The 25,092-nt window shown below is 37.9% G+C and overlaps 2 protein-coding genes across 2 annotated transcripts in view; one reads left to right on the plus strand and one right to left on the minus strand.

The window, feature by feature from the left end:
* The first annotated feature begins 3,735 nt into the window (after positions 1-3,735).
* LOC145987750 (palmitoyltransferase ZDHHC3) overlaps positions 3,736-25,092 on the plus strand; it is a 150,134-nt gene continuing 128,777 nt past the window's right edge. The window contains exon 1 of the mRNA XM_083122417.1: positions 3,736-3,904. The gene's annotated coding sequence lies outside the window, so the exon portion shown is untranslated. The remainder of the gene's footprint in view (positions 3,905-25,092) is intronic.
* LOC145987749 (clavesin-2-like) overlaps positions 7,763-25,092 on the minus strand; it is a 71,245-nt gene continuing 53,915 nt past the window's right edge. The window contains exons 7-8 of the mRNA XM_083122413.1: positions 23,436-23,529; positions 7,763-8,296 (exon numbers count right to left, since the gene is read on the minus strand). Coding sequence (XP_082978539.1) covers positions 8,130-8,296; positions 23,436-23,529 — 261 coding nt within the window. The 3' untranslated portion in view covers positions 7,763-8,129. The remainder of the gene's footprint in view (positions 8,297-23,435; positions 23,530-25,092) is intronic.

Raw genomic sequence — 25,092 nt, forward strand, 5'->3', positions numbered from 1 at the left:
CTTAAGAAATGCAATGGGACAAGACAGACTCAATGCCTTGGCAGTGCTTACAATAGAGAAAGAATACACTGCAAACATAGAGGGCTTCAATGAAAAAATAATTACAAAATTTGCTGAGCAGAAGAACAGGAGAGCACAGTTCTTGTTTAAATGAGAACCAACGTTCGTAGAAAGGTACGTTTCACAGCAATACCTGTTTCTTTTGTAATTCATGTGAATGGTCATTATATTTTAAATTCTTTAAAAAAATAAGTCCAATTTTGTAGTTTAGAGGAAGATAAATACGTGTTTTTTGTAATTCATATGAATTGTTATTACCTTTTAAATACTTTTTTTAAAAAAATAAGTCCAGTTTTGTAGTCTAGAATAAGAAAAATACTTATTTTTTGTAATTCATGTGAATTGTCATTATATTTTAAATTCTTTAAAAAATAAGCCCCGGCCAAATTTGAGGCCACGAGACGCCACTTAGTGTTGCCCACGAGACGAGACTTTGGCCTGTCTCGTCTCGTGGAAATGCTGTGAAATGCTGTCTCGTCTCGAAAATATTCGTTTGTCTCGGGACACATGATCAATCTCGTCTCGTCTCGAATTTTTAAAAGCCTGTCCCGTCTCGTCCCGTGGGCAACACTAACGCCACTGCCAGACACAACTATAAAATCTAGGACACGTCCGGAAATAAGAATGCTTCTTATAACCTCTTTTTATTTTCTTATTTAGTGTCGTTTTCCATTCACCTTTTACTAATCGCGACGACGAGGATGAGTGATATGATGAAATTGATGAAGGGGCACTCACAAAGAACACCCATACGCAAGGGTGATCCGAACCCATGACATCAGACATCGTAGCACACTGTGCTAACCACTCCGTCACGGACAGAATTCTTATAGCCCTAATCGTTCCACAAGTATTTTTCCTATCTTTAACTACACACGAAACATAAAGAACAATCTAAATAAACAGGTGCCAGTTCACACTCTAACCGTAAAAAAACATATGCACGTGAAAATGCAAAATAATATTTATTTTTAGGTAGTTGTGATTTATTATTGTATATTAAAGAAATATATTAGTGATAAAATGACGGAAGTAGAGGAACATCTCCAATGAAACACTCATGCCTTATGGATATTTGTATTTCTTGCCGAACAAGGTTCCGAGTTCGAGTTCCGACCAAAATGGGTTCATTGTGTATGTTCATTCATGTCTAAATGTAATCATAAATCGTCGTCATGAATAATTTAACTTCAGAGGAAGAAAACTGAGGAAATTACTAATAAAAACAATAACAAAACAAATTTGATCTTAAAGCCCTGGCTTTAAATTCCTTTTCATACACAACCTATGTATAAACGAAATCAAATAGTAATATAACCCCTATAAAAATATATCGAATTGCACGCGCTACATATTCCATCACAGGGACTGACACTTTACGTAGGTGTAGACACGCTTCGTACAATTTGATGATATCGCGATTAGGTAATGGATGTGCAGCCACTTAACTGAACGCCCCAAAATTCCCATTTTATTACTAAATTCTAAATTAGCATAATATCACATAGTTTACCTATTCATAATATGCGCCGCTTTGGTGCACTTTGTGGATTGTTTCGTTGGTTGGTTGTTTTAATCAATGTTGCATTAACCAACATCAGGTTAATCGCGGCAGACAAAGTGGAGGGAAAATGACAATGAAGCAGAACGAGGGAGCCCTTCGTTCCCGATTAAAACTTTGTCTACATGAAACTGAGTCGCTGCGCGAAATCGCTGAAAATGTAATTTATTAATTTCTTAATTTTGCTTATTTTATTATTGCTTTTCTAGCACTTGCGTTAACAAAGGCGATGAGGATGATTAATGAAGCTATGAAATGGATGATAGGACATGATGATCCATCCCTTACACAAAATTCTAAGTTGGGACTAATGAATATCGATTCGTCTTATCATTTGTCAAGTAGTTGTCTTTAACTCCAATCTTTTTCAAGGACTTCTGGGTTGGCAGCATGTGTGTTGCGCGATGATGATTCGATGAAAACCACAATTTCAGTGAACTTTCTTGATAATGACTAATATCAGTAAAGAAAACATTTCCTTACGAGTAGCTGTTGTTAAGAAACCAATTCCTGAAACTTTTTCTGGTGGTCTCACTGCACCCAGCTGTTATTTGTTATGGCTGGGCCTAGGGGTATGACTCACGCTGCTGTCAATAGCTACTCAATCGTTCCCGAGTAGCCAGGTTCGCCAGGAAAAGCTAAGCGACAATTTTGTTATTTGGGTTGCATAGACAACAGGCTCTAAGATGTTACGATATCGTAGGTCTCGTGGCCCAAGAACTAGTTTCTCTGACTGTACTACGTGGAAGGTCACCCCCCTTACACACCACGTAGAGAGGAAGCTTATACGAATGATATAATATGTACTTAATATTAAAGAGTATTAACAGTTGGGTTCACATTGAAAAAGGAAAATATCTAAAAGAAATTAATGAACAGGAACTGCCCGTTACCACTCCTGACGAGATAGAACGGGCAGGTTCCAGATATTCGAGCGTATTACCTTATCGAAAGCTATGTGACCCAGTGGCGTACACTGAGTCCAATATCTGGGCTATCTCACTATGTCATGTGATCCTAGGCTATGAATAGAAATACATTTACCAACTCCTAAGAAATCAGGTTGCCAACTCATAGGAAATCAGGTTGCCAACCCCTAAGAAATCAGGTTGCCAACTCGTAGGAAATCAGGTTGCCAACTCATAGGAAATCAGGTTGCCAACTCATAAGAAATCACGTTGCCAACTACAGAATCAGCATCATCATCTCACTGATATGAATAATAATATTTACAATTTCTGATCGATTTTTCTCCTGTATTTTATTCTCTAGACTTTAGGCTTCGCAGATAGCCTAGCTAGCCTAGAATATACGCTCCTGGTGTGACCTCATGTTTACTGGTTATCGTAAGAAGAGAGGAAGAAAATAAAATAATTACATATACGTAGAGCGAAATAAAAGTGGGAAGAATTAACAGAAATAAAAGTGACTGTGTGGGAGAAAAGAAGAGAGAGATAAATATATAAATAAAAGACTCGCGATAGAGGGAAATAAAAGTTGCTTGACTTGGAAGAGAAAACGAAAGGAAAAGGTAGTAAAGGAAATAAGTAAGGAGAGAGAGAAAAGAGAAAACAGTAAGAAATTTATTTGAAGGCATATATAGAGAAAGAAAGACAGAAAAACAGAAAGACGTAATACAAATAAAGTAAATAAATTAGAAATACATTATCCACGGGGGTCAAGTGACCCTCTTGATCCTTCCTTGTTGTACCGATGTCTTGATTATAATTAATGTACTGAAATGCCGTTGAAATGAATCCATGTTCAACTTTTATAAAATATTCCATTTCCTCCTAATCTTTACCTATGAGGAGCTCTGGCCCCAAACCCCTCTTCCGGACGCCGATGCTTACACGTGTGTATACATTGGATTGTAGTAGGGATCATCATACTGTACATTAATGTTGACATTAGAACCATTTGGTGGTTTATGGAGAGAAAGGTTGGTATCACTGAGTTGTCTGCATTAAGTGATTAAATGCAACTTTTGTGGTGAACTGCAGCAGCCAAGAACAAGAAGCAATGATGCCCAATTATACACAAGAAGCGAAGACGTATGCTTCACGCATCTGAAAGACATGAGAATCCTTGAAACGGCCAGAAATGAACAGTGCTTTGCCGTGTGCGGGAGTGTCTTGCATTCTACAGGAAGTAGGAAATAGTAAGTGGAAATTTCAACATGTAGCTCTATGCTACAGGTGATTGTGAGGTGTTGTCGGTGTATAAAATATGAACTGATAGTAAGAAGACATGGAGACTTTTCGTGCACGAATATACAAATAGGTAAGATTTATTTTACCTTCCTAGTACTCGTCCTTGAAGTAGTATTGGTTATCGTTGTGTGATTCATCTATTTCGGTGGTTATGTCTGCGAAGATACCGTGGCCAAACAAGCTTAGTGCTCAACTCACGATCTTTAAGTTTTAAGTACCAAATATTGGCCAGAGCTTGTGATTTTTTTATCCAATGAAAAATAGGCTCGCGGGGCGTGTCAAATGATCGACTTACGATTCTCGCCACCGAAGTTCCCGGGTTCGAATTTCGGCCTGGCATGCTTGTTTTCTTTTTTTTTTTTTAGAGTATCCCTTCACCAATTTCTAATCATCACTCATCCTCATTGTCGCGATTAGCCAAAAATGGAAGAAAATGACGCTAAAAATACATCCTTATTTTGTATATTTCTTTTTAGGCGCTTGGCTAATTACAACGGTAAGGATGAATGATGATTATTCAGGGAAATTGATGACGGGATACTCGCAAAGAGACAACCATGGCCAGGCCAGTACCCAAACCCAGAACCCATGGTGGCGACACCGTGAGTCAACACTCTACACACTCAGCTACCGACATAGTTTTCATCCTTTACTTCAAGGAAAGCGACATTGCGCTTTCAGATACAAACAAAAGCAAAGAAATATTCTGATTTGCTCATAATTTTCCGATTTCTTATGAATGTGAAATTGCATTCAGTAAAATGATAATGTGGTTACCTGATACGTTGCGTATCCTCTGAATGCACTCAATGCATTCCAGCGTTACGTGTGTGAGATTTTACACAAAAAAATGTAAGTGTCTAATGAGATTGAATTAAAATATTCATAATGAACTGATTCCATAGAATTATGAAGTACTTTGTGGTCTCTGCTAACAAATGGAAAAAATTAGCCTGACAACATAGCCCCTGGCCTGAATACATGAAAAGCGTTAATGGAAATGTGTTACGTGTGGAAAATTTTCTGAAATATCAAAAACCCTATATTCATTTGCAAAAGAAGCATGCTTTGAAAATGTAGAGAAATTTGACATCATTTGTCTGTGAAGCAAAGATGCTAATAATTTTTGTTGGAGAAATATATAAATTATATGCATTCAGACATTTAAATCTTAATGCAATCAAACACAATAATAATGTCCAGATTAATTCATTTTGTTGTTTACAGGAGTAATACCACTTTTCGTGGAATGCCCCATTTTACAGTTGACTGTACATCCTGGACTGAAAATGTTTGATAGGATAACGGGGCTCTGGCGACTAGACCCACGGCTAGCCTCTGCGGAGGGTGTGCATGCTTGTGTCGTTCATATGCGTTTGGGATTTCCCTTCATCCATCTCCTTTCATCACCATTCATCCCCATTGTCGCGATTAGCCAAAAGTAGCAAAACAACGATGATACTATATAGTATAATGTAGTATGTTATATAGGCGAAATCAAAATCAGGAATATGTTGTGGAGGTTCAACACATTCATGTTACCTACAAAAGTCACCTACTCGAAACAAAATAATATAGTGTACACAAATTTTTGATTATTTTGAAGGTGCAAAAACAAAGGAAACAACAAATAACTGTATGATATTATGTTTATTCTACAATTGCCTAAATATGTATATAAAAGCAATAACAACATTAACTGTAAAATGTGCATAACAATAGTTTATAATGATTTTACTTCACTTTCCATCTCCTACGTTTATCATCAGGTCATATCTCAATTACAACACCAGGTTGATGAATATTCATTAAATAAATATTTTTCCTGTAACAATTCAGAAACAATTAAAATTAATGTCGGTTTCTTTTCACTATAAATAACATGAATTTTGCCACTAATATTTCACACCAAAATATAAACAATGAAGCCTATAGTCTTTGTTGTAGAATCTTGATTTTCCTTCTTTCCACAACCTCCACGAGTTTTTGAAGTCTTTGTTCCGTTACTTACGTGTATGGGTGTGTGAGAATTAACTGTATGTTGTTTTTTCAGTTACTTGATGCTGGATATGACGTGCTACATGATTCATTCGTTAACCGCTGTAGTGTATCGACTAATCACACATCTCGATCCATGTATTATTATGATCAACGAATAGTGTACTTTTCCTTTGGAGTGAATAACAAGTTATTGCTGTTATTAAGAGAAGGGGAAAATATTAGAAATGCATACATTAACTACATCTTGTTTGTCAAACACTGTTTTCCATTCCGCCAGTTATTGGTTTTAAAATTCTGTCATTTGAATTGAAAAGTCTTTTTATTTGATAAAGAGCGAGATTCAGCTTTGGGCTGCTCTACCACCTAACTCAATACTAATAGCCACTGGCGTAGGCAGGATTTTTTTTCCGGGTAAGCCTGGAATTGTGAAGGTGTGCTACACACTTGGTTTCTAGGGGATGGTATAGACAATAAAATGTTTCGTATATTTAAAACTTTCTACTCTCGAAAAAGGCAATCGGGGTCCATTTAAATTACCACTATGGTAATTGTAAAATGTAATTTACAGCTATTAGTACTGGCGCACGCAGAGGGGTGGGCTGAAGGGGCTACACCCCCTCTGAAATTTTGAGAAAATCAACATTTTCAAATAACTGTGCTGTGTATATATTACACAGTAACTCGATTTGTTGACTGTAGAAGTTACATTCGGAAGGAATAGTTGTAATTTACAGCTATTAGTACTGGCGTCCGCAGAGGGGTGGGATGAAGGGGCTACACCCCCTCTGAAATTTTAAGAAAATCAACATTTTCAAATAACTGTGCTGTGTATATATTACACAGTAACTCGATTTGTTGACTGTAGAAGTTACATTCGGAAGGAATAGTTGTAATTTTCAGCCATTAGCACTGGCGTACGCAGAGGGGGCTTAAGGGGCTACAGCCCCCTCTGAAATTTTGAGAAAATCAATATTTTCAAATAAAAGTGAACAAATCGAGTAGTACAGTTTATACAGTAGTATACAGTAGTGCAATTTATACAGCTCAATTAATGCTTCCCCGATGACGCAGTGGTAGCGTCGTCGCCTTGTAATCAAGGGGCCTCGGGTTCGATACCCGGTGGAGGCACATAGTGGTTCGGATCCCACTTTAAACTGTAGGTCCAGTCCCGATTAGACTTACTGTGCATAAAGTGTACTTAAAACATCAAATCAATCAATACAGCTCAATTGATGTACTCATTTTAACGTTTTGTAAAATTAAAAATTGTTTCTAAGCCCATGATCAATTAAAAACTAATTACAGGAAGCAGTAGAAAATTCTACTGAAAAACTCTCGCATTTACATTCTGAAGATAAAATTGATTCTGCAAGACAATAATCTTTCGACCATTGTTTAGTACCTCAACATTATAACCTCGCACATTGGTAGATTTAACTTCATATTGAGCGTGAAATAGAACGTCAACAGAATTGTTGCTCTCAATGTCAGCACAATCCTTTATTACACATGGTTCAACATATTTATTATAAGATCTGCACATACTTTCAAAATGCATCAATTTATGACAAACTCTAAAAACGGGTACAATACCTTTACAGATTGCATGTAGATCGATAACAACTGTTATGATTACCCGATCATAATACATGGATCGAATTGCGTGATTAGTCGATACACTATAAACGCCCACTCTTCTAGAAATCCGATCTGAGAATCACTGTTCAGAGCTGTTCTGAACTACTGGGAGGTTAAGCAGTCAATCTGAACATGCAACACTAGAATTTTTAAAAATACAGATTCATTGAAGCAAATATTTTTTTTAGTACAAAACGTGAAAGATGTTGAAAGAGGGGATACTTCTTTCTAGATGCACAATAGAAACGGTAACATCTTTCTCTTCCTAAACTTGTAAATTAATTCCCATTCTTTCGTTGTAGATTTTCTATTCAAACAAAATCAATGAACTTGTGGTTGGTACTGTTGCCTTGTAGCCAAGTGGATAAGCGTTGGATACCTGATTGGAGCATATTTCAGTGATTTTGATCTCATTTTAAACTGAAGATCCGTTTCCAATCATCATGAATGCATGGAATATAACTAAAAAACAAAAGAAAAACAGAAACAAGATAGAGAATGAGTGTGCTAAATGCAGTAACGGCAAAATAACATGTTACCTTCGTCATTGCGATAAGATAACCGTGTCGTCCGTAAGAGCGTTACTTCCAAAGTCTTGCTTTTGCACTTATTAAACTTCTATCACATGAAAAAAAAAATAACACATCACACTTTCCTTAGTCGACCTCCAGACGTCTGAAGCTTCCAGGTATGCCGCCCATGCCCACCACTTGGCCCTTCGTGAAGTCGTTTTGACTTTTCGCGTAGTAGACTGACGAGAGATCCATTTCCGCCAGGGACTGAATAGCCTTTCTCGACGATTTCAGGGTCTTCTTCCATTCCTCTGCAGATAAAAACAACAGTGAGTCAATTCAGGAGTCAAAATCCACTTACAAGGAAAGGGTACGGCTTGGGAAATCGAGTTTGGGACTGGACTTCGTGTAGTGGTAAGGTATCCTATACGTACTGAAACGCCAAGGTACTAGCTCGAGTAATGTTTTTTTTTTAAAATTCAAAACCAAATATTTATCAAAGTGACTAATATAGGTAATCATTGAATGAGGCAGCACTAGTGCAAGCCATTTTCGAGAAAATGCGCTTCAAAGTTTCGAAGATTTCCTTGCGCGCCTTATCAGGTGAAGATAGTGTCTGATTACAAAGTGTCGGGGTGGCCAGGTGGTAGCGTATTCCTTTCACTTTGAGAAATATTTGTTTTAGAATGAAAACAACACTGCAATCGCTTGTACCTTGGCATTTCAATACCTGTAAGCAAGGCCGCCTGCAGGATTTTTCTCGGGGGAAGCAGTGATTTAAAGTGGAGGAAATGTGGGGTGATTCTTTCCCAAAGTTCACTGAATTCTCACAAAGCATCTCCAGCATCAGAATAACTTGTATAGGCACTTAATCTGATGTCTTTTACAGCACCCCATGTTTTCATGCTACAAATTCAAAATTAAGTTTTTCCAGATATCACAGGTCGGCAAGAGCCCCCCTGGCTCCTCTCTGCGGGCGTCCTTGCCTGTAGGATACCCTAGCACTACATGAAGCCCCCTTCCAAACTCGATTTTCCAAGTTGTGCCCTCTCCTTGTTAGATGATAATGTACAATCGGTTAGTTATTGCAAAAAATACTACTCCATATCAAAAACTTCGTGACACATAAATTTTATGTGCATTACGTAATGAATATTATTAATACTGTATATAAAACTATACAGTTTATACATAATCAAATTAGCCCATTCATGAAGAATAGAGGATATTATACATTTTTTGCTAATTAAAATTTTATTCATTACTGTTGAAATGTATAAAAGCAACTTTAAAGTTATTATTTCGTTACTCGTTATTTGAAAAAAGTAACCGAGTTAATGACTTATCTAACAATGAACAGTGTATGAAAATATCTGAAGACGACTTGCTGCCTAGGTAATTGCTAAAATTATGTTGGTATCCATGTACAGCTGCTTTATTATTTAAACTTTTTCACATTCGTCATAGAAGAACCTTGTACTTGGGTGTAATATTGGTATTTAAAATGCCTAACCTACTCAAATTACACTCGAAAACAAATTGGAACTATTAAATACTTGAAGACATAATTGAATATTTGTAACTTTTCCCCCCGAGATTAAATCTAATTAAATAAATCTGAAAGTGTATTCCAGCACCATCTAGCGGAAGATGTGGAATTAGAACGAACTTGCTTTGTGAGTTGTTCAATTACGTTGTTCAGTTAAGCCCCTATCACACGGAACTGGATTTCTAGTTAGTTGGCGATGAACTAACTTTCTGGGTAGTAATCATGGCCGCCTGGCTGACTGCTTGACTGGTTTTGAGGAATAGGACATGTTCTAATTGCTACTAACCTCTTCGACTAGATTCTGTTGAACAGCCAATCAGAGCAAAGTTTGGCCACGTGAAGATATTCTGTGAGTTTGTAAAGTAGCCTTTTTTTGTCTGTGGCTTCCGAGTGCATACAACACGAAAGGCAAGTTTACAATTGAAAAAGCTAAAATATTCTTCCATACGTGTATAGTAAACGTTGTAAAGTACGTATTTTATCAGCGCCGTTCTTCTCTACCTAAAACCATTTAATGCGATGCGATATTCCTCTCGGTTGGATAGTTATCGTATTTTAAAAGTGTGAAGTGATACGTTGTTTACATCTCGCGCGGCCGCCATTATGGAAACGAAAGACTATCGACAAGTACGGTATAACAAGTACCGTGTGAGGCGAAAACTAGCAAATGGGTAGCCAGTCCAGCGTCAACTAGAGCATTCCAAATAGAAATCCAGTTCCGTGTGATAGGGGCTTTAGTTTTACTTTGTACTTACACTAGCGTTTGTAAGATTTTTTCCCGGAAGGAGCTTGAATTTTAAAAGTGGATATCACATAGCTGCACCCTGGGATACGCTATAAAATTTTGCGTAGTTGCAATTTTTAACCTTCGTTTTAAATTGTTCAAATGCAAAAATGGTAATCGGTGGTCATTTTATTGTCAGTCTGTGGTCATCACTTTGGTTTTTACCGAGTTCTTTACTGCTGCCATTCGAAAATATTGATTTTCTAAAATTATCGGGAAGGGTCTTCTGTAACCCATCGTTTCTCATCCTATGGGGCGCGACCAGCTAAGATATATTGTTTTAACAATTTAAATTCAACCCGTGTGACGTAGTCTAAACACTCACCGGGAGGCATTGGGTGCTAGAACTAGGCCGAGTGGTTTCAAAACGTTTTTGAACTTGCGGTTAAAATCATAAACTTTATAGAAGCTCGTCCGTTAAATTCAAAACTCTGTTTCTGTGCTGTACGACGAAATGGGCAGTGAACATAAGCAGCTTCTGCTTCTGAGACTTCACGCGCACTCAGATTTACGACTTAAGCTACCCACCACCATTGTATACCACATACCCCAGCTTATGCGGAAAAGGCAGCCCCAACCATGTAATGATCGGATTGATCATTACTGGTTTTTGTGGTATTGTATTAATTAATAGCTACGTGAAGGATTAATTAATATGTTTTCATAAGTGTATTTTTATGTTTTTGCATGTATGTAAATGTACTTATTTGATTATGCTTGTGCTGGATGTTAGATTCCCCAATTCATAACTTCCCCTTTGGAGGAGCTGTCAATAATATAGACCGTTGATGAGGAAATTTCCAATGCTACGGGGTAAACGTCCACGGACTTCCACCCCGACTATAAATGGTGTCGTCCTAATTGCGAACAGCCCTAGTTGCGAACAGTCCTAATTGTTGCGAACACTTGCTGCCTGAACAGGAATATCCTCTAAGGGTTGTTTCCTAATAGCGAACACATTTTTTTCTGCTTTGGGACCTACAACTTTCTCTCACACTTCCCGAGTCTTTTTAACGATTTTCTTTTTAAAGGGATTCGGTTCCAGACATGATTAAAGTCGTGGCCAAAAGATATATAATGTTATAATAAAAGTTTGTTCTATTTTTTAAACGCCTGCACACTGCACGCTTCTTAACCGAAAATAATAGTGCCTCCCCGATGGCGTAGTGGTAGCGTCGTCGCCTTGTAATCAAGCCGTCGATGCCCGGTGGAGGCACATAGCGGTTCGGATCCCACTATAAATTGTGTTTCCAGTCCCGATTAGCCTTACTGTGCATAAACTGGACTTAAAACGCTAAATCAATCAATCAATCATTTGTAAGATATTGCCGAGTCGCATCATAATGCCTAGATGGCTGAAGAAGGATGCTGCGTAAGGAAACGGCCGTTAGGCTAACTCTGTGTTAAGCCCGCATCGCACGGAACTGGATTTTCAGTAGGTATGGCCTAGTTGGCGCTGGACTGGCTACCAATTTGCTAGTTTTCGCCTCACACGATACTTATCAGCGTACTTGTCGATAGGCTTTTATTCCCATACGAGGGAAGTTGTAATGGCGGCCGCGTGAGATGTAAACAATGTATCACTTCACATTTTTAAAAGCCGATAACTATTCAACCGAGAGGAATAACTTTTCGTATAAAACTTTATTAGGTACAAAACAATGGCGCTGCGTAAATACATACTTTACAACGTTTACTGTACACGTATGGACGAATATTTTAGTTGTTTCAAATGTAAACACCGTGCACTCAGCATAGATGGTGTAACTCTACGCGCCTTTGATGCTGTATACGTTATACATTGCTGGAGTACCACTCGGAAACCACAGACAAAAGCGCTTCTTTGCACACTCACAGATTATCTTCACATGGCGAAACTTTGCTCTGATTGGTTGTTCCACAGAATTCAGTCGAGGAAAGCAAGTAGCAATTACAACTACCTACAAAGTTAGTTCAGCGCCAACTAGGGTATTCCTACTAGAAATCCATTTCCGTGTGAAAGGGGCTTAAGTGAAAGTACCAATGGTTAGGCCGCCGTTTGTTGATTTACGGAATTTATCTAATTTGGTCAATGCACATTTGGAAATGCTATTTAAATGTGTATGTAAAAAAAGACATATAATAAATCCATGTAATTCTCCAAGATAATGTTTTGATTTGCTGAATTAACTCCTAGAGCTTTAGTACTGCTTCTTAACCAGTTGTTCTTCACTTTCTGTAGTTCGATACCCGGTCAGAGGCCTGCACAATACCCGGAGAAAACCCGTCTGCGAGGAGGCGCGCCTATAATAATATGCAACACGCACATCAAGCCCAGGTGTTCGACATCGCGCAAGCGAGCTTCACGTCACAGTGTTGCACAGGCTTCGATGCCTGCCAGGTTTTTCTATTACCCGGGTCTTAAGAAGACCCGTGAGACTCGATGTAGTTCTTGCAGGTAGACGGCGAGCACTACTGTCAGTGTTGCCAACGGCCATTATATTTCACTACGCATGGAAATATTTGAATTTCTGCTAGGCGCAGGTGCCTTGAGGTTGTAGAATCATTGGCGTAGCAAGGGGTGAGCGAAGTGGGCGACCACCCTGGGCCTCGCGTCCTATGAGGTTGATACGAAAAACGTAATAAATGGAAGTGAGAAAGATAGAAAAGGCTAATTTTTGTGGGCAATAAAATTAAGACATTTTTAACTGGCTTTATATTCTAGTTTAACGTTATAATTTGAATGAATACGTCAAATCAGAGGCGGGCGGGAGCTCTAAGCCTAAGGGGCCCCGAAAAAGTCAAAATAATTCTAATTTCTCATGTGAAACATCAACGCAAAAATTGCTTGGACAATTTTATCCATTTTTCTTCTGTGTCGTGACCTTGCATAGCCTACCCGATTTTAATATGTTAATGGTAAAGTACCTCAAACTGCCACGGAGCAAAGTATGGGGCATTTAAATGCTTCTGGTATTTTAAACTCAAGAACTGTATGGATAATATTAGCAGTTCTTCCTTCGTTCCTACAACTTCAGACGCAGCTATTGCCCTCTGTAACGGGCACGAAGATGATTTATCTTCCGAATTTCCTGATCAAGTTCTATGTTTCAGGAATGTGCTTAAATCTGAAATCAAGTGCTTTAGGAAAGTTTCTTCTCCTTGATAGCTCTACACTAACTTCCAGTGTTCTCTGTATCCTGTACCGCCTTTTGTTTGGGGGAAGGGATAAGTAAGTATTTGTATTTTCTTCTTTTGAATACATAAATGTCAAAGAAAGATATGTTGTAATATGTGAAAATTCAGAGTTAGAGCATCGATTTGTATAGTTATTAATGTAAGTGCAGTCACAGCCAGCCATTCTAAGCAATTACGTAAATTTCCTGGAAGAAGCTGACTGTACTTGAGGGACCCAAGTTTATTTCTTGCGGACGCGTACTTTACGATTTTGTTACGCCACTGCGTCAAATATTTAATATTACAAGAACATTAAGACGTAACAACAAAATGAGATTCACAGTTATTATTATCATCTAAGTCCTAAAATTCAAAGTTAACTGGCACAATTTATGTGCAACAAAGTCAAAATTGCTAATTAAAAAAAGTCAAAATTGCTAATTTAAAAAAAAGTCAAATTAGCTGTATCAGTTGATTACACCAAACATTTCACATTTATTGTGCAAATGACTATCGTTTTAAGATTTGCTGATGTTGAAACCGATTGTGTAGAAGAGCTTGTAGGTAGATACATTGGGCCCCTAGACAGGATTGTGATTTAGCGCACTCCCTTCCCCCCGCTCTATCAAGCACTGACATTTTATGTGCGTCCTTCCATATTTTCTACTTAAACCATGGTTTGTGACATTTACATCCTACAAACTTCGAAATGAGGAAACAAAGAACGACTTATTAAATAATATATAGGTTATATTTCAAGATTCTTACTTTGTATTTCTGATTTTTTAAAAAAAAAGTTTAGCACACTTAAGGATATTTCAGTTATCTTACTGCCTAAAGAACATCTTAAAAAACGTACTATTACTACTACTTTGGTTAATGAAAATTCCAGCAGCGTGTTACTGTAGCTCTGCCAAGTGTAAATTTCTCTGTCGCGTACTATTAAATATAATTTTCGTCAGAAATTAATTATTATTGTAGGCTATTATATAAATATGATAATTTGCTGACGTTTCCTTGATGACTGTGTATCGATTTACATTGATATTTCAAACTTAAAGAACGATGGGGCCTTGCATTCAAATCTCGCCCAGGACCTCGCGATATGTTGCTAAGCCACTGCACCTAAGATTTTGTAACTTCTCAAATTAGTGTCATTATTATGTCAAACCAACTACCACATATTTTCTAAATTTGTTTCGATGGTCTTGAAATAGGTTTGTGTGTCTTGTTCATTTTATGTCACCTTTCTGGTCTTGAAATCGTAAATCTTCTGTCGGTTTCATTTTTACGTTGTTTGTTTGTTGAAATGTGTAAATAGCATTGCCTGTTATTTGCACCCGTGTGAAAATACAAGCTAACAATTATATTTTGTATCGTATTACTATCAATGCGGTCTGAGAACAAGATAAGTAGCAACAACACTAGCGAACGACGATTTGTTGAAAGAGATGACAATATTCAAAAACCTTTTATAATGCAAATTCTGATTTTATGTTCCATTTTATGGACCATCGTGCCTTAGTGTTCAGGGGGGGGGGGATCTTGAGCAACTAATTCGGATATTGAATTGGCAAAATTACACCAGAGAGAAAATCTGTTTGATTGATTGATTCATTTATTTGGTCAATTTATGCACAATAAGGCTAATCGGGACTGGACCTATAGTTTAAAGTGGGATCCGAACCATCATGTGCTTCCACCTGGTATCGAACCTGGTACCCTTTGATTACAAGGCGACGACACTACCACTTCGCCATAGGGGAGCACCCCCAAAAAAGTATAATGTAGAACAACCACCAGTCACACAAAGTTCCAAAGTATTTACGATGGCACTTTTTGCGAAACTTGGTTCGTACTCCTGTACAGGTGTCAGCAGTGGCAGCAATTAGGGGCGGGGCCGAGAGAGTGCAGTTGCCCCCCCCCCCCAACTTTTTGCTACTTTTGCACCACGCTAACCTCATGTACCAAGGGAAATTAATTATCCTTGCCCCCCCCGTACATTTGCACTTTGGCCCTCTAGTTTTGGAACCCAATCGCCGCCACTGGGTGTGAGCGATACAAATGTTTTCTAGCAAGGAATAAATGTCTGGAATTTCAAATTGATAAAAGTGATGAACATTTTAAGTGCTCCTAGAACAGTTTCGAATCTAAAAGTTGGCAACGGTGACTGCGTGACTCATATATCTGGAGACTGTGCAAAACCGGAATGAGCGTTCGCTGAAGATAAGCAAGCTTCGTCTTGCAAGGCCTTCCAGTTACCCGTGGGCTTTCGATGCTTGACGGGTCAAAACTAGTGATGGGCACCATCGACTAATTTCCACCATCGACTAATTAGTCGTTAGTCGAAACAAAATATCGACTAATTAGTCGAAAAAATTAGTCGACTACTTTTTCGACTAATATTAGTCGAATTAGTCGTTCGACTAATATTAGTCGAATTAGTCGTTTGACTAATATTAGTCGAATTAGTCGTTCGACTAATATTAGTCGAATTAGTCGTTCGACTAATATTAGTCGAATTAGTCTTTCGACTAATATTAGTCGAATCAGTCGTTAACGACAAATATTAGTCAAAGTGGAACTATATATTTTTCTTATTATTTTCAAATTCCTCCACTCTTGTGCTGAGCTGAGCCAGGCTAAATTGGACTGTTTATAAACGAATGTTTATACACACACACACACACACACACACACACATATATATATATATATATATATATATATATATATGTATATATATGTGTGTGTGTGTGTGTGTGTGTGTGTGTAGGCGCACAGAGAATAGACCCGGGATCTCTTCATTACAAGGTCACGCATGAGAACATTGAGAACAGTCTCTGTGGCCCGAAACGTTGAGTTGTGTACTCACGATGTCAGTCACCATCAAGGTTCCGGCTTCAAATAAAGACGTAAAGAAGACATAGGCAGGCCCATAGACGGGAATTATCATGTGTCTTGGGTGGGGGGGGGGACAAATCCTAATTGGAACAAAGAAAAGATGCGAAATGTTGTTTGTTGGAGTGTCCGATGTGACCGATAACTTTACTATAGTAGTATTACAGTTAGACATACAATTATAGAGATGCTACATTAAAATCTAAAGTAACGGAACAAATCAATCTCACTGATAGATACCTCGCATACGTCGTACAGCTTCATGTTTGATGTTTACATATATTCTTAGAAGTATTCTAATAGTATTCTAATAGTACTGTATTCCTTAACAGTGTTTTCAAATTTCCTTTAATCAACAGTGGAGGCGAGTTCTTGCTCCCATACTTTCCAACACATATTGGTCGAAATTTTTAAAGGGGTGTGACCATTATGTGAAGCTTTTAAAAATATAGTTCTGATCAGTTAAAAATTATTTATTACGATGTAAACTGCCTTTGGTGCAATATTAGGATGAATGAAATACTAGCGAATAAGTTGAAATTGAATAGACTAAAACGACAAACATAATTTATTTGTGACAGTAAGCCTTTTTTCGGTATGAAACAAAAAAGTAAGACATTAGTTGTTATTGATTTGTGCATTATAGTCGAAATATTACACCTGAGAAAATTTACCAGAGTATTGCGAAACTGGAGCCTGCCTCTCTCCGCGAACAACCCATTCATTTATGCAAGGACGAAATAAAATTAATTCGTCAATTAGTTTGATAGGTTTTATATAGCATCACATTAAAACATTTCATAATTCGAAGGGGTAAATGCCCTCATCGCCCCTTGATTACGCGGATCTACATGGCTTTCTTTGTGAGTTTCGATTCACTAATTTCTTAATCGTCACTCATCATCGTCGTCGTGTTTACTCAAAAGTGGTAGAAAAGCGACTCTAAATAAAAATTCGAATACTATAAGAGGCTTCAATACACCCTTCTCAAGTAATGAGTTGCTGTTTTAAGTCCACTTTATGCACACTAAGGCTAATCGGGACTGAACCTACAGTTTAAAGTGGGATCTGAACCACTTGTGCCTCCACCGGGTATCGAATCCGGGACCTCTTGATTACAAGGCAATGACGCTACCACTGCGCCATGTGGGAGGTCCTCTCTCAAGTAATGATTACTTTCCGGTTCTAAAATAAGGTTTACAACTTAGAAGCAATATCATAATGTAAAATGCCTATTTTGTGTAGTGAAACAGCAATAATGAAACAACTTGAAAGAACGTTACTCATACCTGATGATTATTTGTTACAAGTTTCTGCAGTAAATAATCCTATGTCTTTCGTTATAATTTTCCAAATTTTTAGTCGCTTTTCTGTCTCTTTATGCTAATCAGGACAAAGAGAGAATAAATGGTGATTAAAGAAAATTAATGAGTAGAAACTTACAAAGGAACACTCCCATGAAAGGATTCGAACCCGGAGTCGTGATTGGCGGATAATGTTAATGGCCACTCAGCGCAAAGTGAAGATCAACATACAAGGTTGTATTATAGCGAGTGCAGCAAGTTTGAGATTGTACTTTACAGCGTAAAGTTTAGTATTTGCTCCAAGAACATAATTAGTGTTCATTTTTATTAAAACTAATTTTCCCTTGCCTTGCGTGAGAACTGGTTGATTTTAAACTATATTCTTAAGTTTGACATTAGTTTTAAGTTTAAGAATATTTTCATTACGGTACAATGCTTTTAAGATAAGATCTGTAGTTCACATGAAGGCCATACATTGAGATTTAAATATTGCGATATCTTTCTTGCACCACTAATGATACCTAGGGATGGTTAGGTCTTTGAATTCCAAGAAATTCTCCAAGTCCTGAAAGCGTATCTCTTGAGAAAAGACACCATTGTAAACAACAAATAGCCACATGAATGACTACAGCAGGGGCACCTTTCGCTTTCAATTTGGCATGCTGTGAGGCGGTACCGGAATTTTCCAGTCGCTCACCTTTCCAAGAAATTAAATACACCTAGGCCATTCTCCCTCGCATCACTTCTTAGCGATAAGCCCTCTCTACTTCAGTGGTCTACGCTTCGTCTGGAAACGGAATCAGAATCAGTTGTGTTCGATTTCCACTGATATTAGTCGGAAATAAAGTCGATTTCGACTGAAATTAATCGTGTGACTATTTCGACTAATATTAAATGTGAGAAAATTTACTAATGTTGCGAAGTACTTACTTAAAAAAATAATTCTCTGCGTCCAAAGATCATGTGTCGCTCTAACTGGTTTCGTGATCTGATGCGTCAATGCGTTAATGCGACGATTGCGAGATGAAATATTATGCTTTCATAGTGTTAAGCCTTGTCAATCAAGATAGAATCCTCCCCCTCCCCTCAAGTTTTGGCACCCAATCCCATCTATGCTTGAGGGCCTCCCCGATGGCGCAGTGGTAGCGTCTTTGCCTTGTAATCAAGGTTCAATACCCGGTTGAGGCACAAGTGGTTCCGATTCCACTGTAAACTGTAGGTCCAGTCCCGATTAGCCTTTCTGTGCAAAACATCAATCAATCAATCAAAACCATCTATGTTTGACTATCAATTAACCAATCATGATAATTAGATGTATAGAAAATGATATATTTTTAAATTAAGTATGTGATAGCAATGATACTTATAATGAAGAGCATGTCTGAACTCCACGAACTCTCCCTCAGAGTGCCCAGACATAAAGACATAAAACACGGAGCAAGGAAACTTTCCACACTGCAACGCCCAGACTCTCGCTCATACAACGTTCAATATTCCAAAGGCTACCGAAACAATTCAACAACATCTCAAACCAAGTAGATATATTCACTGCATATTCGTCTTTTATCACCAACTTGAAAAACATTGTACATAAGTAATGCATTGTGTAAATAATCTGTTTACCTTGGTACTGTCTTGTCTTGTTTATTATTTATATTTTGTTTATTTTCTTTTCTTTATTATATTTTTTTAATTGTTTGGTCTTGTTTAGTGTTTAATGTGTTCGTTTTAACACCAGTGTACTTTTTACTGTTGTTTCTTTCCGGTTTAAAATGGCTTCGGCTGTACTGGAAATTTCAATAAATAATTAAATGAAAGAAAAGACATTTTTTCATCGTGAATGCAGTTCGAAGAAAGTCGGGACGGGGATTTAAAACAAGGACACTCTGGGCTGAATCCGGGCGTCTGATAGATATGCATCAATTAAACCTTTAAAGGTTATAATACTAAAATTATAAAATAACCAAATATTGTAGACTGCAGAGTCCTGGAGCCTATCTCGCTTCGCGAACAACCCATTCATTTATGCAAGAATAAAATCGAATTTCTTGCAAAATCTGAAAAATCGTCAATGTTATTTTCGTAGGTTTTACAGCTTCATATTAAAACATTTCATAGTTGGAGGGGGTAAATGACCCCATTGCCCCACCCCTTGAGTATTAGGCTGAACATGGATGTTCTTTTTGATCAATTCGTCCTCATCGTCGTGGTTACCCAAAGTGACATACATCCTCTATCTTTCTTTATTATTATCCTCATTTTACATCGCTTTTATGCCTCTTTAGGCTAATCGGGATGATGAGAATGAATTGTGATTACAGGAAATGGATGAGTGGAAACTTACAAGAAACACCCATGTCCACCACAGGATTCGAACCCGGAGCCGTAAAAGGCGTGATGAATGTGAATGAACCACCCTGCGCGCTCTGCCACCGATGTTGCTGGCAAATTTGTACCCCATAAGGGGCAGAAAGGTAAATTAACATTTAGCGACTGCAGCAAGTTTGAGATCGTTCTGGACAGCGTATATTTTAGTATTTGCCCCACGAACATAATTAATGTTTATTTTTAATTAAATTAATTTTACCTTACCTTGCATCAGAGCTGGTGGATTGTAAACTCTCTTCTTATATTCGACCGGTTTTTTAAGTTTAAGAATATTTCCATTCCAGTAAAATGCATTTATCATAAACCCTCTAATCCATCTGAAGGTCAGAAATGGATAGTTTTGCTTTTAAAATGTTGCGGTGTCTTTCTTGCACCAACAATGTGCACTGGCCTGTGAATACCAAGAAACTCTCGGAACTATGAATGTGTATCCCTTCAGAGAAAACAAAAATAGCGACATGAATGACGGTAGGCATCGCCCCCTGGAGGTAGGGGGGGATAGAGCTACAGCAGGGTCAGCTTTCCCTTTGCATACCAGCTCTGTCGCGGCATCAAGGGATAAAAGATTCCAGTCACTGACCTTTCCAAGAAATACCTACCTGCTTTGCTTCCCTTCTTGACAATAAGCCCTCTGCTCAAGTAGTCGATTGTTCGTCTGGAAATGAGACATGTTCGGTCATTTCGACTAATATTAGTCGGAATGTTCCCGACTAATATTAGTCGAACGACTAATCCGACTAATATTAGTCGAACGACTAATTCGACTAATATTAGTCGAACGACTAATTCCACTAATATTAGTCGAATGACTAATTCGACTAATATTAGTCGAACGACTAATTCGACTAATATTAGTCGAACGACTAATTCGACTAATATTAGTCGATAATTTTTTCGATGGTTTTAATAATCGACTAATCGACTAATATTAGTCGACTAATGCCCATCACTAGTCAAAACCCAGGTATATAGTTTTACTCGCCCGCCCGACCAACCAGGCGGGCCTAGTAAGCGATTCTGGCCGTTGTGCAGCCCTCTGTACCCGGTGGAGGCACAAGTGGTTCGGATCCCACTTTAAACTGTAGGTCCAGTCCCGATTAGCCTTACTGTGCATAAAGTGGACTTAAAACAACAACTCAAACTCATTCACTTTCTGTACTTGTTAAAGAGCCTAGGGACTAAAAATATAAATGTTTATGTTTAACCCCCCCCCCCCTTTCGTAACTCCGGCGTTACTCTGCTCGCGAGACACCCAGGGAGAGATATAGAAAGGATTAAAGAAGGGAAGTAATCCAGGGCCAGAATAAAAGCAGGGTAACGGGGGTCGTTATCACAACCGTCACATTAGTTCGGTGAGTAAAGAATGGGAAGAAAATGTTTTCAACTTCAGCATGTGTGTTTAGTTAGATGTTAGACAAGAGTAAATTAGTCTTTTAAATCTCATATTTATTTCTGTAGAATGAAGTGTGTGGATTTTTTTAAAATTAAGAGTAAAATAGGGCCTCTTAAAGTACTCTACGTTAGCAAGAATATGAATATAGTTGGGTACATGCCCCTACAAGTAATTCTGTCGGCGCCCATGCTTACGGGTCCCATGAAATGTAATATCCTTCAAGGTGGGTCCCGGCCCGGACTGAAAAAAGGTTGAGAACCACAGGTCTAGCCTTATGAGCCCCTCCTCTGCATACGCCATCACTTTCTTACACGCCTTGGTTGGTTCCTTGGAATTGTCTATCCGCTTTCACGGCGGTGTCTAATTTTGAATTTAAATTGTTTTTAGCAAAGATTTATTGTCCATAGACCCCCATGGAGATTGGGTCTGATGAAAGAAGGGGCAGCTGGCTACAGCAGAAGCGTCACCATCGGGTGGGTGAGGGCGGACTCTAGCCCACAGCGAAATAATCTTAGCCAACCCATATTGCCTACATCATACATTTTCAAAATTATTTGTAGTAAAGTAACAATTATGCGCACACACACAAACAAACACACATCAATGAAAAGAAAGAGAGAAATAATGAGATAAAATGATGATGAATATTTCTTGAGCAGTTGCATCCTCCTTAAAAAATATTCTGTACTCTCGTGTTTAATACTATAATTATATACTAATAGTCACGTGGCTGTCTGAAAGATGAGAAGCTCCCCGTAGAAAGTGAAGGTCAGATGAAAATGGCATTTTTCCTACATTAATCTCATTTCAAGACAACGTATTGCGTTGCTTAGGAGACACATTTTTCTGACTTTTACTGCCCAACACCAGATCACTTAACTCTTTACTTTCGAAGCAAATTCTTTTATCGTCACTTCCACAGATGTCTGGAACAAACTACCCTCAGAAATGCAAGCTTCTTCCCCAATCGCAACACAAAAACAATTAAAACTACACATGTTAAATAGCTAGAACCATAAAATTTTATTTCCTAGACCGATAGTAATGGCCAGCGACTATTACTAATATTACAGCGCCTATTCAAGTAGCTGTACTAATGTTAGGTAAACCATAATGTTTGGATTATGTTTTCTAGCGGAAATATTCAAGAGACTTGCCTTTTTTTTATGTAGGTGTGTTGTGTGTCCGCGTATACAAACTGTATTATATTTAGATTTGTATTGTTATTTCATTACATTAGTAAAGAGAAGCAATGCAAATTTTAATTCACCACGTAATGAAAGTCGTAAATAAATAAATACACAAGACTGGTAGAAATTTGTCGTAAGAATTCAAGATTTTCAAATTCAAGTAGTTTTTGGATGGGGACAGTTTTGTTTTTGGAAAAAAAGTTTCTTGCTTTACACTCCCTGCAAGGACTTCCCTGGACGACCATGATAACAGAATTCTGTTTTCTGTGATATTGTATACAGCCCACCTCCGTGGCGGAGTGGTTAGCACAGCACGGTGTGACGCCAGGGGTCCAAGGTTCGAATCCTGGATGTTTGTGTTGTACTAAATGTGAAAATAGAGAATTGTGTAAAACTGTTAATGTGAGGGAATTGAAAGAACTTGACAGGGGAAACCACCGCTTAGGGATTCCTGAAAAAGAAAAAAAATGGTTAATTCAACGCGCTACGACGCAAGGGCTGGGTTCGAATCCCGGTCTTGGCATGGGTGTTCTTGGCGAGCGTCCCTTCATTAATTTCATACCATCACTCATCCTCATCTTCGCGATTAGGAAAATGTCGCAGAAATACGAAGTAAAATCAACCAAATCAATCAATATACCTAATATTGTATATATTTTCAAGTTACGTACTTATATGGAAATTTCTGACTTAATTTTCAAGTACAATAAAATTAATAGATTGAGAGATACTGATTAATAATATTAATTAATAGTATTAATTGCCGTGAGGACAGTAGCACTTACCAATCATCTCTTTCATCGGAACAACACCTCCGTATTCTTTTGGCAGTATTTTGGGATCTATTACCTTGTGGAGATCTTCAACGCAATCATGAAGCTGGAAAATAATTAGAACAAATTACTTCTACTAAATGAACTTGTGGATGATTTAAAGAACAAATTACTTCTACTAAATGAACTTGTGGATGATTTAAAGAACAAATTACTTCTACTAAATGAACTTGTGGATGATTTAAAGAACAAATTACTTCTACTAAATGAACTTGTGGATGATTTAAAGAACAAATTACTTCTACTAAATGAACTTGTGGATGATTTAAAGAAACATAAATCTAAATAGACATACTGAAAACGGACACCTTACAACTTGTCTGTTATAATTTTGTGAGTACGTTCTACGAGGGTTGTACAGTACGTTCTACCTTGCCATATAAATTTACATATTTATAATCAAATATCAGGTTTCGAGAGTAGATTGCGGATATGGTTAGCTTGATAGGATTGTATAATTAAGAAGCGTGTAATGAAAGAGCTGGAATAGAGGAGTCAGTGTTGCGCAGGGACGTTTCAGACATATCTCAGTCTGAATACTCTTTTGTCGTATCTCCACTTTTCGTCGGAAAAGAGTTCCGTACATGTTAATGCATCACTTTCCGAACTGACGTATCTGTATGTCAGGTGCTGTGAAGTATCAACATTAATAAAATGTTTGCGCAAATCGTGTAGTAGCTATTCCATATAAATCCAACTTCAATCAGCTGTCCTGGTGAGTTAGTGCATTGTACATACGACAAAATATGGATATACGAAAAGTGAATTTTATACCCCCTCCCCCCGCCAAATCCGAAACGTCCCTGCACCACTATGACTCCTCTACCAGCTTTCCTATATATATATATATATATATATATATATAATGTGTGTGTGTGTGTGTGTGCTTGCAAGTGGAGGGAGTGAGTAACATGTGGCATTCTGAACAGCGCACAATTGTTCCTCGTATCACCTTATTTTTTAGTTTAACTAAATTTTAACATTAAATTTAAAAAATAAATATCTAAAGTGTATTTTTAGTATTATCCATTTTCTGACATGTTCATGAGTTTTATTTGGTTTAAAAAATCCCATGGCTGATAACCTGGAGACCTCGTTCGATTACACGAAGCAACATTAAAGTTCAGCGTCACCATCTTTTATTCGTTTTAAACCCTTTCACCGCACTGCTCTACTAAACTAGAGCATTCCCTGACATTCGCTACGAGACTCGGCGGCAAGCTGCCCGGCATCAGCGCTTGTCTTCCCCGGTGAACGGGTCCGCGACAGTCGCTAGAGTCTGCTATTAAAATTACAGTTTTCATATTGTGTACTAACCTTGACTACAGAAGGTGTTGAAAATGATGTCCCTCTGCTGCAACACATTCCTGGCATCTCCGAAGGAAATTGGCATTTACACATGCAAGTTCGTCTACTGTAATTCTCCCGATTTTTCGTACAATATTCTCTTTTAACTCACGGATGGTGTGCGGCTTGTCTTTGTATACTTTATTTCGCAATTTTTCTTTCCACTTTTATTCAGAACTGACCCTGTTACTCTCAACTTTTTTACGAGGTTTAATATAGTGGTCCTATGTGGAACGGGAACACCAGGAAATTTCGTTGCAAA

This window comes from Lepisma saccharinum, chromosome 5 (assembly GCF_977018435.1).
Source record: "Lepisma saccharinum chromosome 5, izLepSacc3.1, whole genome shotgun sequence".
NCBI classification, from domain to species: domain Eukaryota; kingdom Metazoa; phylum Arthropoda; class Insecta; order Zygentoma; family Lepismatidae; genus Lepisma; species Lepisma saccharinum.